The 17,969-nt window shown below is 33.5% G+C and overlaps 1 protein-coding gene across 4 annotated transcripts in view; it reads left to right on the forward strand.

The window, feature by feature from the left end:
• The window catches only part of ATF7IP (activating transcription factor 7 interacting protein), a 107,920-nt gene that overhangs the window by 32,397 nt on the left and 57,554 nt on the right, over positions 1 to 17,969 (forward strand). For 2 of the 4 annotated variants that reach the window (XM_081061440.1, XM_081061441.1), the window contains exon 2: positions 12,789 to 14,446. In XM_081061440.1, coding sequence (XP_080917566.1) covers positions 12,796 to 14,446 — 1,651 coding nt within the window. In that variant the 5' untranslated portion in view covers positions 12,789 to 12,795. Of the gene's footprint in view, positions 1 to 3,400; positions 3,425 to 7,217; positions 7,273 to 12,788; positions 14,447 to 17,969 lie in introns of those variants that run through there. The other 2 variants (XM_081061442.1, XM_081061443.1) reach the window with 2 other exon arrangements.

The following is a 17,969-nucleotide window of genomic DNA, read 5'->3' on the forward strand; positions in this document are numbered from 1 at the left end:
CAACTAATGAACAGGTTTAGATGAGGGCAGAAGAACCTGAGATCTCAGTGTATTTGTGGTTATCAGTCAATATGTTTATAGAATGGGTAGAGAACTTTAGCTTATTCAGTATGATGGTTAGGAGGATGGGTCAAGAGAGTTTCCAAAGTATAGTGTTTTTTGGTCAAATCTCTGCAGATTTTTTTAGGTTCTAAAAGATGAAACAAAGTGATAATTCATAGTTTTGAATAAAGGAACTCTGTATTTTCTTAAACTATGTCATAAACTTTTGCTACTGGCTTCTGTCAACCCAACCTAAGCTTCTTAGGAACATTTGCCAAAAACACGTAGATTATATTCCTGGCATTATTTGCCAGGAAAGTTTTAGAATGGGAATGTAATTTTTCTTCTTTTGCTCCCTGGGGAAGTGCTAGTGCATTTTGAGTTATGCCCAGAGATATCTTGCTATCAAAAGCATAGCTTTTTTCTTAAGTTCTAATTGAAGAATGATACAGATTTGTAAATGGGATTAACTCGAAAAATTGTAGTAAACGTGATTTGTATTAGATCTACAAGGAGGGGTAACATACCAGGAATATTGCTTTGCTACAGAAGAGAAAAAAATAATAGGAAAATAATAGGTACAAAGAGAAATTTGAGTTTCCTCCAGAATATGAAAGATTTGCGTTATTTCTTTCGGTTTAATTATATTTGTTATTAAAATTAGACTTCTGTACATACAGGTTATGGCCACAGAACATCTGGCTCTCAGTTGACATTTTAAACTCCTGTGGGTTCTTAGGAAGAGGGCCAAGAGGGGGGAGAGAGTGGAGAGGGAGGGCCAAGAAGGGGGAGAGGGTGGAGAGGGAGGATGAATTTTCTGGAACTATCTAAACTTCTCTAAGGCATTTAATTTACTGCACTGATTGTTAACACTAAGGTGCTATTGATTGTTCAGTCCACTAAAATTCAGACTCGTATGTGGTAAGATATGTGACTACTTTATAAATATTGTTCTACAGGTATTGTGCTTTCTGTTCTCTTGAAATAAAACTGGACAGTATAAGTAGAAATTAAGAAGTATTATAATTAAATAATACCTAAGAAAAAATGAAATGTTGAGATTTATATTTAAAGTGATATTTGACTTACATACCTGGAATTATAAAATAATTTTTCCCACTTATAATGCCTTGTTATAAAATTAGACCCATTTGTTATTTCCCCCCCAATTGTAACTCATAGTTTAATGCATATTGCTTTCCTTTGTGATAAGGATTATAATTTATTCAGATAAGTAAACAAGATCTATGTACATATGAGATTTAAATTATCCTAAAGATGTGAATACAATTGTAGCTAGATTCTGATATCCAAGTCACATGTGAATGGAACATTAAGAAAAATAAGACAGTAAATTTCTTTTCATCCAGACCAGTATTTAAAACTAACAATATGTTTTTAAATGTTTGGTTAAAATTAACTTTAAAATCTATCCTTAAATGTTTAGATTAAAAGGATTGTTACTCAGTGGATTGCTCATTTAATTTTTCTCCATCCTTTACTGGAGCTCTTTTTGTTACTTAAAACTGTGCATAAGGAATAGAGACTATGGAAATGTAATGCTGTTGGTGATGTGAGAGGGGTAGTAGATTGGGGGAGAGGAGTTACCACTTTGTGAGGGGTATAAATGATAAATGTCTAATTATTACAGTGTTTTGTACACATGAAACTAAAAAAAAAACCTGAAAAGATAATGATAATTCTACTACATTACAATTTACTTAACATAAAAAATGAAAATCTGCTTAAATATTATGAACTGTGTTTTGAAGAATAATATTTACCTTGGCTAAATGCTGAGGAAGATAATAAATATATGTTCCTCTTTTTGTTTGAAAACACTTCATTAACATGAATGTTAATGAAGGGCACTCCTTAAAGGAAGCTTAATTATTGCTGATCTGTTAAATTAATAAAAATAATTACACAACTGGGAAAAAAAACACAACTGTGGTCTTACATGTTTTAAAGACTTGTTTTCTAAGCTTTATTCATGATTAAAGTAAGTCCTTTACATATAATTTTAATAAGTAAAATAGTACATTCCTTTAGTATTGAATATGTGAATTCATTTTGCATAACAGATAGTGACCAAAGAAAACATTTTAAAATTAATTTCCCATTTTATTAAAACACATTGATGGAGTTTGATGTAAGAAATGCATAGAATATGTACTTTGATAAACAGCATTTGTTTTAACATCACTTGACTGTCTAACCATCCTTTTAGCAGCTATAATTTAAATTCTTGAAATTAAAAGTTTATTCTTTTCCTTTTTTTTTGTGGTTTGGTCATTTCTTACTGGCCCATAATCTTCAGAATTATTAAATTAGACTGTTCATTGGTTGCCATCTTTAGGATCTAAAATCCACTTGAATAAATTTGGAATGTACAAGGAAACATGCATATTAAGCATAATTAGGTTGCAAAGTCAGAATGATGAAGTACATTTCCTTATCTGAGTAACAGAATAAATCATGTCAATCGTTCGTTGTCAACTTTAACATTACCCTACTTTAGACAGAATTGAAAAATCAAAAATAGCACTGTTGTACAAATTATATTTTTGTATGTTTGATTCAACTTTTACTTGACATAAACAATAATTTGTTTTCCTCACTGACAGTAGTTATTTTAAGAAAATAATTATTGAATGCCTACTGTATAAAAGATACTACTGTATGTTGGAACAAGTGTCTGTTAAAAACAAATAAGGCACAGTCCTCACCCTATTTAGAGATCTGCTGTGATAAATTATTTAATCTTTGTATTTTTAATACGCAGCAAACAGTCTCTTACGCATAACTCAGATTCCCAAATAGTTGCAGGGAAAAAGTGCTAGTAAAAAATGCAGTGTTGTTGAGATTTTAGAGATTAGAGACACTAGAAGTGTTATCAGAGTGCTTCATTATTCTCCTGAAAAAAAGAAAAACACTTAAATATTTACACACATACACACACATATACATATATAAATAAAATAATATGGACAATGGCATGTAACTTGAAAATGGCCTGTTTATTTAGCTTAGTATTCATTTTTCTTTAATTGCAACTTAATAAGAAAAGGTGCCAAGTTAATATTTTGGATGATGAAATGCAAAGCACATCTTTTTCCCCAAGAAAATAAAGTGTTTTGGCTGGTAGCTTTGCTCTTATATTCACATCTATTTTGGAATCCATACTAGTATATTGTTTCTATTTTTAGGCTGTTGCTAGGCAGATTAAAAATTTTTTTCTCTATAGTTGCCTAATTTCTAGCTTTCTGATTGGTTACAAGAGCTTGCTTTCTTTAGCCAACCATAGTGACTATGCAAATTGTATTTCAGCTTCTGTTGCTGTGAGAGAACTGATAAGATGGCTGCAGGGGTTCCCTTTGGGGTATGTTTATTATTTTAAGGAAGATTTTCATCATTGTGTAGTAATAAGCAGAAGTAGATTTCTTTCAAAACTGGTGTTTTAATTTTTGAAATATGCAATCAAACTATCTGAACAAATTTTAAGGCTTAAAAAATGCCTCTCGTGTCATATTTGCTTAATTTTAATGGTGCTCTGTATTGAACTCTGTCAGAGGCAGCATTATGTATAAAGGAGTGTATATTGTTACCTTTTGTTAGTGAATAAGCATCCTGAATTCCCAAAGACAGGTTGTCCTCTGTATGTGAACATGCCACCAGCATGATAGTTTACAGTTCTGTCAGAAATATTCTAGATTACTATCTTTGCTTCCTAAAAGAATAATTTAGTTTTCTTATTTAAGATTTATTTTAGATATTAATTATGTGTATATAGTGCATCATTCTTTTAGCCGGTATTTACTTACTACATACTACGTGCCAGACAACATAAAGTTTATTAATATTATACCGTAATACTTATTTTATTTTTCATTCTTTTGTTAAATGTTCTCTAAAGCACATCGTAATGATATCAATATATTTTAGTATGTTTTCTGACAACAAAGCTTTGGACACTTAAAATGCATTAATCTTATACTAGGTACATGATGAGATGTGCCAAAGTGTTTGATTAAACAATACATAAGTATAGGTATTAAAGTCCATTTATCATAATTATTTCTAAAAAGATACATTTAAAAGTACTGTCAAATAGAGTAGACGGTGGCGAGACACATCAAATGAATAAAAACAATATTGATAAAATGTGACTAAGCCTTATATAACTCCAGAAAGTTCAGTGAGTATACCTCATTTTAAAACAAATTTATCAACATTAATTACATGTAAGGTCTTTGGTTATAGTGCCAGTGTGTAATAGAAGAGAATGCTTCTGTTTCCCTTGAGACTGATTGTCTAGTCCTTCTGGTAATAGACAGTTAATTAAATTTTCTATGTGTAGAAAACATTATTAATATATATACATGGAGTGTTCATCCACACCATGTTTAGTACTGTCTTTTTGTTAATAAAATGTTTTGTTCTTTTACGAGTATCTCATGTCCGTCCTTACCATCCTGAGAGATAAGCATACTGTAGAATTATGTCCCATTTAGGACAGGGAAAAAGAGTGGCTTATCTAAGATAAGCACGTAGAAAACAAGGTTGCTATTAATTTTACATATGTAGTCTTTCATTACTGGTATAATTACAGATGTACTTCTTGGCCTAGCAATGTAAACTTTCTAAAGTATGAACCAACACTCAGTTCTCTTGGTATAGTTGTTTTGTCCATGTTAGAAGTGTGACTTAGTAAAGGCAGGTTGGGTTAAAAACAAATGAAGAGCAAAATATTCAACTGTACTGCTGTTCCTTTTTTTTTTTTAATAACAGACTTACTGAGATATAATTCACATACCATACAATTCACCTATTTAAAGTGTATAACTAAGAGAATGCTTTTAAAAATATTCAGAGTTGTGCACCCATCACTATACTTAAATTTAGAACATTTTTATTACCCCATAAAGAAACCCTGTACCTTTTAGCAGCCACTCCCCATTTCCTCCCCAACCCCCTAACCTTAGGTAACCTCTAATCTGCTTTCTGTCTTTATAGATTTGCCTTAGCAATTATATTAAATGACTTCTTCATTTTCAAAGATAGAGAAGAAAATTGTGGCAAATATCATATAGTTTATTGCTTAACATTATCATACAGTTGATTTGCTACACCCCATGGATTCAAAATTTAAAGGCTGAAATGCATAAGAACGGTGCTTATGCTAATAAAAACAACTTCCTGCTGACTTGGGTGGCTGGTCGACCATACTAAGTTACAATTATTTGTGTAATGGAAGGCATGATAGCAACATGGGTATTGATGTATTAATTCAGATCATTATAAAGTTGAATTTGTATAAATTGTCACTTAAATGAGAAAAGAATATGCCTTGGTATAGTGTATGACATGTAATTTGCTCCTTGATAAGTGTCGGTTAAAAACATGGCCTTCTGTAACTTCACTCATTGTCTAGAGTGAATGCATAGATGGTGGAATTTCGTTTAAGTAGAACAAGCTAGAGGAGAGGGCCCTGATGGAGAACTGTCTAATTTTTCTAAGAGGATGTAATTTGATAAATGTTACTCTAAAATTGAATGTTTTTGGATCAGTTTTAATTTACCTATATAACCGAATGATCCCAAAACTACATTGGAGAAGTGATTTTAAGGTATCGTATTTTTTCATGTAGACTACCCTAGAATTTCTCAAAACATAGCAGTGAATGCAGTAGGTTAGTGTAGTGAGCATTCTGGTTTTGATGTAACCAAGCTTGCAAGAGCATGATTTGCTGCTGCTTTGTCCAAGGAATTGGTGGTAAAGCAAAATTCCATTTCCTTTGTTGTTGATTATTTTTAAAAATTTCGTTAGGGGATATTCCATTCCACATATTGATACCCCAGCTAGTATTATTAAGTTGATGACAGGCAGAAGGGGTTGTTGAGGTGTCAGATAATCATGACCACTCAATATTTTACTGAATTTGTGAATATTAGGTAAAGAACAGATTTCACCAATTAATATTTTTTTTTAAAACATGGTAGGATAGCTCTTGACAGTGTTTTTATGCAATTGAGAGAACCATTGCATAGTTTACTTGAAGAATTGAATTCTGAACTATAGGTGCTCTGGGTCCTCAAGAAAATAGTGCCAGTGCTTTGTGAGTGACTGGGAGAGAGAACTTCCAGAAAGCATGAGAATAATGGGATTTTTAACAGAAGTAGTGCAATTAGTGATCGTGTTTTACTACAGTTTTAGAAAAATAATTATTAACAAAGATAAGATACCCAGTGTTTAAGATAAAAATTTTGAAAGTCTGTTCACTCAATTTTAGTAGATACGTATCAAAGTGAATGAACCATTATATTATCAGGTTCACCAGTCTCAGTGGGCAGTAAACAGTAGAGTAGATTATTAACATTTATTGTACAATACACTGATTATTCTTTATGATTTTGTTTTCAGGACTGTTGCAAAATTCTCAAAATTTAGGAGTGCAAAATAAAATCACACAGTTCTCAAATGAAACTTAAGAATCTAGTTGCATTTCTAGAGGCTAGGAATCATCAGCATTAAGGGACGGTTTATGAGTAAGCCATTATTAGGTCTATGACTAATATTTAAGCCATTTAATGAAAACTCGAATTTGGATAAAAATTATTTTCGGCATGCTATTACTCAGAATAATGTTATACTAATGTCAGTTAACATGAATGTAATTGGAATGCATGTATCAAAGATAGAATGTCAGGTCCACTGAAATGGCTTTGCTTAACATTTTATAAGTTTTTGCTAAGTTTTGTTTTAAAACATACTTCACCAGGTATCCATAACTTTGAGTTAATAAGTGTTTGTATGTGTGTGCATTTTGACCCAACAGTCCTGCTACTTCACATTGGTTTGTTAATATAAGGCTGTTCTTGGAAAGCAGTAGGACACTCTCGTTTATTTAGCAGAAAAAACCCTACAGTAGAGCTGTTATTGAAAGAATCTGGGGATATATTACAGATATGTTTCAGTTTCATTGTTCATGTATATCTTCACATAATTTGGATTGTTGTTAAAGCACTTGCCCTCATCTGCTTCCCTTGTTGCTGGGCAAGGTTCTGCTGCTGATGTCTGATTGGTTTTAGATAACTACGGCTTTGAGCCAATCAGACAGTGAATTTCAGCTCTCTCACCGGACTGAAGCATTGAAGCAGCTGCTGATTTATTTTGCCTATGGGGAGATTGTGTAAACTAAGAGTATGGCTGCAGCAAGCTCCTTCTTGGGTACGTTTTGAAAAATTACTAGGTTCATCTATAACTGAAGGAGAAAAAAAATGAGGTTTATTTTAAAAACTTGTTTACTGAGACAATTTGATAGGTAGGGAATTTGAGAAAAAAATACATTTTGACAGATTGGCTCTTTTTATTTTAAAGGAATGTAGAGTGATGTAAATAAGAAAAAGTACCCTTTAATTTAACATATTTATTTATTGTGTAATCCACACATTTGCTTTATTGTTTCCAAAGGGGAAAGAGTTCATGCAACCTTTTTGTTACCTGCTGTGAAAGGTAATTAAGGAGGAAAGGATGTAATAATTGTACTTACAACACAACGTAGTTTGTCAAGAATCAGACATTTTAATTTCATTAAATGAATGAAACTAAGTCAGTTCAGTGCACTAGACAACAAAACACTTTATAATGCTATCCACAGTAAACCTTTGGGTTCAGAATACTATTAATTTTGGAATTGGAAATCTATAGCAATAGTGATAGGTGAAATCACTATTGCTATGAAAATAATTTTGTTATTCGAATTTAAGATTTCGCTGGATTTTTAGTTATAAATGTCTTATAAATGTTGATGAGTATAGATTTTTAAAAATAAATTTACATTTGAATTTAGTAGCAGAGGATGTTCTTGTTACGTATTATTTCTATTTCACTCATTCCCCTAGATAGGAAATTGATTTATATTTCTGGAAACATTCATGGATATTTAAAGGAAGATAAATTAAAATAGCATAAAAGCTGTAAATTTTATTTATATTTTATACTTTATTGTATGTGGATTTAGGATTTTATGCAGTTATGTTCTAGGTGACTGATATCAGACAAAGAAAAAGAACCTCACTGAAGTATTGCAGATCCAGGTTTTAACTATGTTTCTCTGACCTTATTGTCTGTCTCCTGTTGCTGGGCAGGAATCAGAATGCTGGCTACTGATTGGCTGAGTTAGTGAGCAGCTCTTGAACAGCCACTTAAATTCTGAGCCTTTTTGAGCTCGTAGATTGTAGGTTTTGACATTACAGCTTTTGGTAATACTTCTCTTTGTTGTTTCATAGCTATGGTCTCTGCTAAAAAGAAGAGTGAAAGGAATGTGGAGGGGGGTGAAGCAGAGAAGAAAATAATGTTTTCACTTAAATAAGAGGCTCATTGGGCTTTCCTTAAAATAATTAACCCAAAATTGGGAAAAAAAACTTCCAAGCTATAGAAACTTATTTGCAGGTAACATACCCTTCTTGATTATTTAAATATAAATTCCTTTGGTAAAAGTGAAACCCTTGTGAATGCTGTAGAAAAAGATTTTATTAGTGATGGTATTTCCCCAGAGTTCTTGAATCTAAATATACAGAGTAAGGACTTATAAACATTTTTTTGACTATCTTTCTCATGAAAAAATATTTTCAGGAGAAAGTAGTTCATCACGTTTTATACATTTACTTCCAGAAATGGCAGACATTTTCTGCTGTAAAATATGAATGCTTTTTCCTGGGAAAATGAATTACAGTCATATGAGAACTTCATGATTCTAGTGTTGCCACCTAAAAAAGAAATATTTCTTTTGTGAAATAGTTTTGTGAATGGCATCTCAGTTACAAGGTGATGATATTTAAAATGATCCTTAGAAATGTTTTGTTCCAATAGTGCAGCAATGGAGACTTATTTGCAGGTAATGCACCCATCTCTAATAATGTTGTCTCTCTTAAATATACTTTGCTTATGCAAAATAGATTTTTAAAATCCTGCTGCTGATTGGTTTGCACAGATATGGCTGATCTAGTTTGAACTGGTTGTTCAGGCTACTTCCTTATTGCTTTGTCTGTTTTTCATTATACTTAGAACCCATAAAAGACCTGGTAAATGGCTGTAGTGTGCTCCCTTGTGGGTATAGATGGTAGTTATTCTATAATTCTGTACAGTGTTTTATTGTTTCTGAACTGAGTGGCAATTTTGTTGATAAAACTGGCTTGCTTAGATTATATTTATTTTTACTAAATGTCATTTGGTGGTGGCAGTTTATTAAATGTTATTTGGTGGTGATATTTGCATGTTGGATTTTCTAATTCATATAGAAAATAAGAGTATTTAAGAAAAATTTTCCTCAGATTATCTAGTTTGTGCCTAAAAACATCCTGAATATACACAATTAAAAATAACATTTATTGAGCGCTTACTATGTTCTAAGTGCTTAATGTGTAGAATCTCATTTAATCATCATTATAACTGTGGCAGGTACTGATACTCCCTTTTTAAAGTAGCTGAAACTGAAAATTGAACTGTTAGGTAACTTGCCCTATGTCACCTAATTATATGGGAGAGAGAGCTGGAGTTCAAATCTATGTTTCTGTCTGCAGAATTCATGTTCTTAACGGGGTTACTAAATATTATGAAAATACACTTATTTTTAGAGGAAAGCTTGCTTTTAATGCAACTGGTAATAACTGCTAGCTATTCATATACAGCTGAGAAATGTGGATATTATGAAATCTAAGTCCAAAAGAATTGCAGTTCAATATTTGAAAATATTTAAAGGGTAACCATATTCCGTATATTATAAATTTCATTATTTTGTGTCTTTGGGGTCAGCAAGGAAAAGTAACTACAAAATTTGCATTGTGTCTTTGCAGAAAAATTTTCAGTTAGCATGAGTTTAGAATGAATAGTGAGTGGAAAACAACTTGAAGTTTGAATTTTAGACTGCAATTCATAATCCTTAAAATAGTGCTTATGATAATTTTGCATTGAAGTTTCCATTCAATTGCAAGGTAATTTTTCTAAATAGTTTTACTCAGTTCCATAATTTGAATTAAAAGGCTAGGAAGTCTAAGAAATACAATTTCCTTAGCGTGAGAGAATGAATGCAGAGTACACCAAAATCTAGAAGTACTGTGACAAAGTGGTAGGCTCTCAAGCTGTATTAGCCTGCAGCAAACAGGCTAGGCCATTGTTTTATGCCTTGCAGCCAAAGGAACAATGGAACACCTGAAAATGAACAAGTTGGATTTATTATTTGTTGCATTGAGGGAGAATGCTCAGACTGTGAGACACATCAGTAAGAGGATGTTAGGAAACAACCTACTATGGGATTTAGTCGTCGTAGTATAGTATAGCTTGGGTTATTTGGGGGAGGGTTTGAGGAAGTAGAACCTCTCTGGATGGGGTACTGTCAGGAAGTGGGGGCAATTCTGTGCTTGGGTGTCTCAATGCATCTTATCTATAGTTAGGACAGACTACAGTGAGGACATAGCTGCAATTGATACAGGATAGCCATCACTCATTTAAGGAGATGGTTGGTGTTTTATGGGTTGCACAGTGAGCTTATCTAATTTGAATGTTGAGGTGGTTTTATGTCCAACAGGAGAACAACATGGCTTGGCTATAAGCGTTGTGTCAGTTTGTAATAACATTAAGGCCTACTTGTGAGCAACAGATAAGTTCTGAGACCTCAGAGTCTGCCGTTTTTTCCTTCTCCAGCGAAAGCATGTCCTACCATCATTCCTACTGGTAATGATGGTAAATGAATATTCACTGTGAAAGCATTATTCTTGCTCCCTGGACATCTTAGTCCTTACAGGATTTTTGTTTTATTCCACTAGAGCCTGGTGACATTATCTTTCTCCGGTACCAAATCCTTGCCCTCTTTTGCCTTTCTCCACTGGCCAGATGTTAACATAGAAATGGTGATAGAGAACATCCTTGTCTTGGTTCTGATCTCATTTCACCATGAAGTATGGTATTTGTAGTTTTTTTAGTAGATAACTTTTATTAGATTTGAGTTGTTTCCATATATTCTTAAAGTTTTCTGAGTGAGTTAATTATGTCAGTGTTGAATTTTGTCAAATGAATGAATATTCGTATCTGTTCAGATTCTGTTTATGTGGTGATTTACATTGCTTTTTTCCTCCTTAAATAACAGAAATTTAGTGTCTCATAGCTCTGGAGGCTGGAAGTTTGAAATCAAGGTATAGGCAGGGCCATGCTCCCTCAGAAGGAGCTAAGGAAGGATCTACTCCAGACCTCTTTCCTAGCTATGGCTTGTGGCAGCCTAACTCAAATCTTCGCATGGTTTTCTTCCTGTGTGTTTCTACAAATTTCCCCCGTTTTATAAGTACACCAATCATATTGGATTAGCGCCCATTCTAATGACCTTATTTTAATTTGATTATCTTTGCAAAGACCTTATCCAAATAAGGTCACATTCTGAGATATTGGGACTTAGGGCTGTAATACATTTTTATCAAGTGGACACCTTGGTTGAACCTGAAATAAAGTCGTAATGCTTCATGACTAACTTGTAATTTACATTGCGTGATTTTTCAGTATGAAACCAACCATGTATTTTTTTAATGAGCTTCATGTGATCATAACGTGTGACTTTTTAAAGAAATTTACTTCTAAGTAACTTACTGAAAGAAATTACAATAGAAATTAGAAAATATTTTAACAGAACAAAAATGAAAGCATGACACATCAAAATGTGAGATATAGCTAAAACAGCACTTGGGGGAAATTTATAGCTTTGTATACATCCTTACCACAAAGGTAAGATAGAAAAGTAATCAATAATGTTTACCATATTGAGGAATTGTCTGACTGTTTTCCAAAGCAGTTGCACCATTTTATAATCCCGTCACCATTGTATGAGATTTCCAATTTGTCCACATCCTTGCCAGTACTTGTTTTTCTCTTTGGTTATAGCCATCCTGCTATGTGTGAAGTGTTTTATCATTGTGATTTTTGTTTACATTTCTCTGATAACTAATGGTGTTGAGCATCTTTTCATGTTTATTGCTTATTGACTATTGGCTATTTGTATATCTTTTAGAGAAATATCTATTTAAGTCCTTTTCCCATTTTTAAATTGTTTTTTGTTGTTATTCAGTTGTAACAGTATTTTATATTTTCTAGATGCAAGTTATCTCATCAGATACATTATTTGTAAATATGTGATTTGCAAATATATATACATATTTTTCTTTATTGTGAGTTGTCATTTCACTTTCTTGATGGCAATTCCTTATTAATATATTTACAGTTCTGTTCATCTAAATACGACTGTTCACAAATACAATCTTTCCTAATGTTCCTTAGTTTTCTCTCCTTTTTTCATTTATCTCTATACCTGTTTCCCATTCTCCTACTGTTTTTATTCTCTTATACTTTTATTTTTCTTTCTCCATCGACTTTTTTTTAACTTTCATCTACTTATTTATGTATATACATCATCATTAAACTCTCTAAATCCATTGGCTTACTGAGAATGACAACTAGCAATTAGTTACTTTTTTCTAATACTTCCTGTAATTGATCTTCTATGGACTGTACCTATTATCAATTTTATATTACATAAATCCAGTAAGTACAAAGTTAACATATAGCAAGGATTATTATGCTTTCTATATGTCATTATTTCAAAATTACATGAAGTGCGATTATAAGACGAATTTGCAGTAAGTCTATAATTAGGTGGCTTCTGTTTCAATTGTTAATAAACTCTCTCTCTCTTTTTTTTAAAGATTCAAAATGGATAGTATAGAAGAACCTCAGAAAAAAGTCTTTAAGGCTAGAAAAACAATGAGAGTGAGTGATCGGCAACAACTTGAAGCAGTGTACAAGGTAAAAGAAGAACTGTTGAAAACTGATGTCAAGCTGTTAAATGGCAACCATGAAAATGGAGATTTGGACCCAACCTCACCTTTGGAAAATACAGATTATATTAATGACAAGGACGAGGTGAATGGCATTGAAGAACTTTGTTTTGGCCCTGAAAAAAGTAAATCAGAATGGAAAGAAACACCTTGTACCTTAAATGTTAATGTAAAAAACAAGCCAGATGATGATTTAAAGAGTGAACCTTTGTCTCCTAATAATACAATTCCTGAACTACCCTCTAAACTGCCTGCTGAACCAGCTTCTGGTGATCCAGCCTCTGGTGATCTGGCTACTGCAGATCTGACCTCTGGAGATTTGGCCTCTGGAGATCTGACCTCTGCAGTATTAACCTCTAGTGATTCCACCTCTGGTGATTCCACTTCTGATGAACCTGTCTCTGGTAATCCTGCCTCTGGTGATCCCACGTCTGGTGATCCCGACTCTGGTGATCCAGTCTCTAGTGAGCCGGTCTCTGGTGAGCCGGTCTCCAGTGAGCCCGTCTCTGATGAGTTGGTTTCTGGTGAACCAGTCTCTGGTGAGCCAATCTCTGGTGAAACGATGTCCAGTGAACCGGTCTCTGATGAACTGGTCTCAAGTAAACCAGTCGATGATGAACCAGTCTCTGGTGAACCAATCTCCAGCAATCCGGCTTCTAATGATTCAGCATCTGATGATCTAGCCTCTGGAACACTGGCCTCTGATGATGATCCAGCCTCCGGTGATTTGGACTCTCGTGATCTGCCCTCTGCCGATCCAGTCTCTGATGGAACGGTTTCTGATACACCGACATCTGATAAACCAACTTCTGAATCAGCATTTGATCCTACCTTTGAACCAAGTTCTGTACCAGTTTGTGAACCAGTTCCTGAAACTGATAATACAGAACCGACTAGAAATAAAGGTGATGATTTTCTTGAAAAAAATGGGGATGATGAAAAGTTAGACAGTGACACCATGATTTTCTCGTTTGATGAGAAAAATAAAGCTGATAGCAATATTGATGCTGATGAAGAAATTCTAGAAACAGATGATACAATTATTTGTTCAGATCTACCTCCGGAAAACGAAAAGAAAGTAGAAGAAGATGCTATCACAGAACCTGCTCTCGGAGAGGAGGCTATATCTAGCAGTATGGAAATTGACCAAAATGAAAAGAATGAAGATGAAAATTCTACAGACCTTACAGAAACCATTAGTGAAAACGTTATAAAAGATGACAAGAATGAGGATATCTTTAAAAAGACAGATTCTATGGAGACAGATGAAATTATTCCTATTTTGGAAAAGCTTGCACCTGCTGAAGATGAACTTACTTGCTTCTCTAAAACTTGTCTCCTTCCAATTGATGAGACAAATCCAGATTTGGAAGAGAAGATGGAAGGTTCTTTTGGTTCACCATCTAAACAGGAAAGTAGTGAGAGTTTGCCAAAAGAAGCTTTTTTGGTCCTCTCTGATGAAGAGGATATTTCAGGTGAAAAAGATGAGTCTGAAGTTATATCACAAAATGAGACACACACTCCAGGTTAGCATATTATTTAAACTTTAAAATTTTTGATTACATTTAACAAACTTTAATAAAACATTTTCGTAAAGTTTTAAATTTATTTGCAAAGAAGGTTGAGAATGATGGTGACTCTTGTGTTCTCTGAACTTGTAGATATTAACTTCACAGAGTTCAGAATTACAACGTATCTACTCTGTGAGCAGCATTGTGTGAAGTGCTAAGAAGGGAGATAAAGTAAGAAGAAAATATGGCTCTTGCCCTTAAGGGGCCTGCAGTCTAGGAAGAGAGATAAGAGGGACCAACTAACACTATGATATAGCAATTTTAAGTCAGTACATAATTGACCAAAGTCCTAATAAGTGTTCTTGCTATCACTTAGCAACCAAATAATTTAGAATATAAAAGCCTAGTTTATTTGCTTCCATTGATACAAATCACATTTTACAATTAATTTTCCCATTGACATCTGTTTCTTTTAATATTCTTTGTTTGGGAAATGATACCATTATTGCTGGAAGCCAGAAACCTTGAAGCCTGATTATCTATTTGATGAAGACATCATCCATTTGCTTTCTCAAGTCCTCATGCTTTTACCCAACCTACTCTCTATCCTCTCATTTTTTGAATGATCTCTCTATAACCTAAATCTCTAGAGAAAAAGAGAATGAGAGAAATCCTACTTTGCTTTCATGGTCAAACTCAGATTCCTATCTGAGTTCCTTTCAGGTGGGTATGAGTACTTTTATGTTCCTATTGTATCTCATGTTCTTAGAGTTCTGAGAGGGTTGACCTTACTAGCATGAAACATACCATCCGGTTTCTAGTTCCTTCAAAGAAAATAAAAATGAGTCTGGCCTAGAAGATAGAGGATTCCCCCCCCCCCCCGCAAAAAAAAATATCATACCTGCTTTTGGAGGTAGAGATTTTTTTATTATTAAAAGATGACTTCCATTTCTAAAGAGCATTTATTCATTCAGTAAACCTACTTAGAGAGACAGGCCAGGCTCTTCATGGTTCTGGGGATTTAAAGATAAAATTTAGTACTTGCCCTTAGGATGCAGACAAGAATTAAGACACAGACCATTAAATACAAGGCTGTGAATACAGTAATAATGTTAAATTGGTATTATGGGAGTTTAGGGAAGGGTACCTTTATGAGAATATAAGATGTATTCAGGAAAACACTTGCCTTTCATTGCATAGGTTAATCCCTCTTTTTTTGGTGGTGGGGGGAGAGAATGGGGAGAGTGTAATCCCTCTTAACGACAGCTTCATCCTGCTTGCTTAGGCCAAAAACCTTGGAGCCATTCTTATTTTTTTCTTCATATCCAATCATTTCCCATATCCAATCCATCAGGAATTCCTGTTGGCTTTACCTTCAGAATAGACCTAGAATCTAGCCAGTCTCTTTTTACGATCCTCACTGCTATCACCCCAGTGCTGAGCCACCACCAGTGGGACAAATGATGCCTGGGTTAATGTTAAGTGCTCAGTAAAAATTTGTGGGGTGAACGAATAATTGGAAATATAGGAAAAGTATATTATGGAGGACCTTAGTTATAATGCTGAAGCATTCTGATAGTACAGGGGAGCCATTAAATGATTTCAAGCAGGGGAGAATGATATGAAATTTACAGTTTAGAAAGATAATAATTAACGGTATTTAGAGTGAGCTTCATTCATTCATGCATTGAGTATTTAAATAAAGAATAATATTGGGTCAAGTCCTTAAAAAAACTTTTTGGTAGTCTTTACAAGAAAGTCATAGTAAATTGCAGCTTACTATTTAATGAGTTTATACATTTTACTTTTATGTCAGAGTCTTGATATTGAAGACCGTCCTTCCCACACAATGCTGTTAAATGTAGAGATATGAATATTAAGCAACCCATGTTGCATCCTCTGAAAATTCAGTTGGGTTTATTTTTGGTTACTTTTAGACTTTTATCTGATTGTATGCTATTAGCAGAATAAGTTTAGTGATTGATTTAATTTCTTAGCTGGTTACTAAACTTATTTTTTGTTTCTCCCCCAAGGAAATTTTGTGTATTGTGGGTTGACGTATAGTTTTTTCATCGGTTCTTAAACTATACCCTGTTCTCTTTATATGGTAGAAGAATCTGTTATATGTCATATTTGTAGCTGTGCACCTGATGTGTTTAGAACACAGAATTATAAATTGAATTACTGAAGTCTGGCTCTTCCCTCTGTTAACGTCTATGTGTGGTACTAATAGGAAATCTCTGTTATTTCAGGAACTTCTTTAACAAATTTGTTTTAAATATGGCAGTTATGATGGGTCTGAGCAGCAACAAAAAGCAATGAAAGATATCAGAAAGCAAGTAGAAAAGCAATTTGAATTTTACAAAGGTAGAAGAAAGATCTAAAAAAGTATTGCAGATATATCTTAGTAGGCCTGAAGACACTATCATGCGGTGCATAATACTATATAATAACTGATACTTACTAAATGGTTAAAATCATAGTCTAAGAAGCCTAGGAAAATGAAGATTTCTCTTTGGGAAAGTCAAACAGCTTTAGAGGAGGTATACACATTAGTTATACCTTCCATGTACTCTCCATACCATGTACTTTCTTCTAGCCACCGTTCCATCTCTTTCCTCTCTTTTAGAGCCATTCTTCAAATTATGTTAACAAAGCTAGCACCATTTCTTCTCCTCCTATTTATTAGTATTTAACTTAATTGAATTTTGATTTCCACTTTACCAGCCCCCTTCCTAATTGTTCTCAGTAAAGTGACATTGATGTTCATGTTGTTAATTCCAGGGGCATCTTTTCTTTTTGGTCCTGATTCTCTCATAATTGCATGGCCTCTTAAACAGTTCCTCTTAAGACTCTTCTTAGCTTCTGAGCTATTGCATTCTCCATTTTTTTCTCCTTTTTGGCCCTTCTTGTACTATTTCTTATGGAGAAATAAGAGGGAGGGCTCCCCTCCACTTGTTTATTTTTTAAACAAACATTGCTATTAATGTTATTGAAGAGAAAAATCTGTTTTATAGTAGATCAGATTTTATATTAAATTCTGACATAGTTTACTTACAATTTTTATTTCAGATTAAAAAAATATCTGTGGTTGATTTGTTTTTCCCTGTTCATTGGATCTTTAAGATAAATAAGATGAACATAAATGCTAATGAGGATAATTGCATGGGACTAGAATTAAGGTTTTTGTCTATTTTTGCTCTAGGTTAGTAGTGATAGAATTGTCATGGTTTAAAAGTCAATTAAAATTTCGTAATTTGTTGTCACTATTATGTTTAGCTAAAATTCTTTATTTTTTCCACCCATTTATATTCAACCGTTTCTTATGTATTTGGTTTTTGTTTGTGGGACCTCTTATTCCTTACACTGCTGTGGAAATTGTAGATTTTTCTTTTCAGAGTTGAGGAAGATTAAAAAAAACGAAGCAGGTTTTGGAAAGAGGAGTGAGTATAGGAGGAAAATAAGTTTCAAATGACTTTTGTTGCCAGAGTTAGATATATCTCTGAATTTCAGGGCAGGAGCTTGGACCTTCTAGAAA

Source organism: Rhinolophus hipposideros (genome assembly GCF_964194185.1).
Source record: "Rhinolophus hipposideros genome assembly, chromosome: 9".
Lineage (NCBI taxonomy): Eukaryota > Metazoa > Chordata > Mammalia > Chiroptera > Rhinolophidae > Rhinolophus > Rhinolophus hipposideros.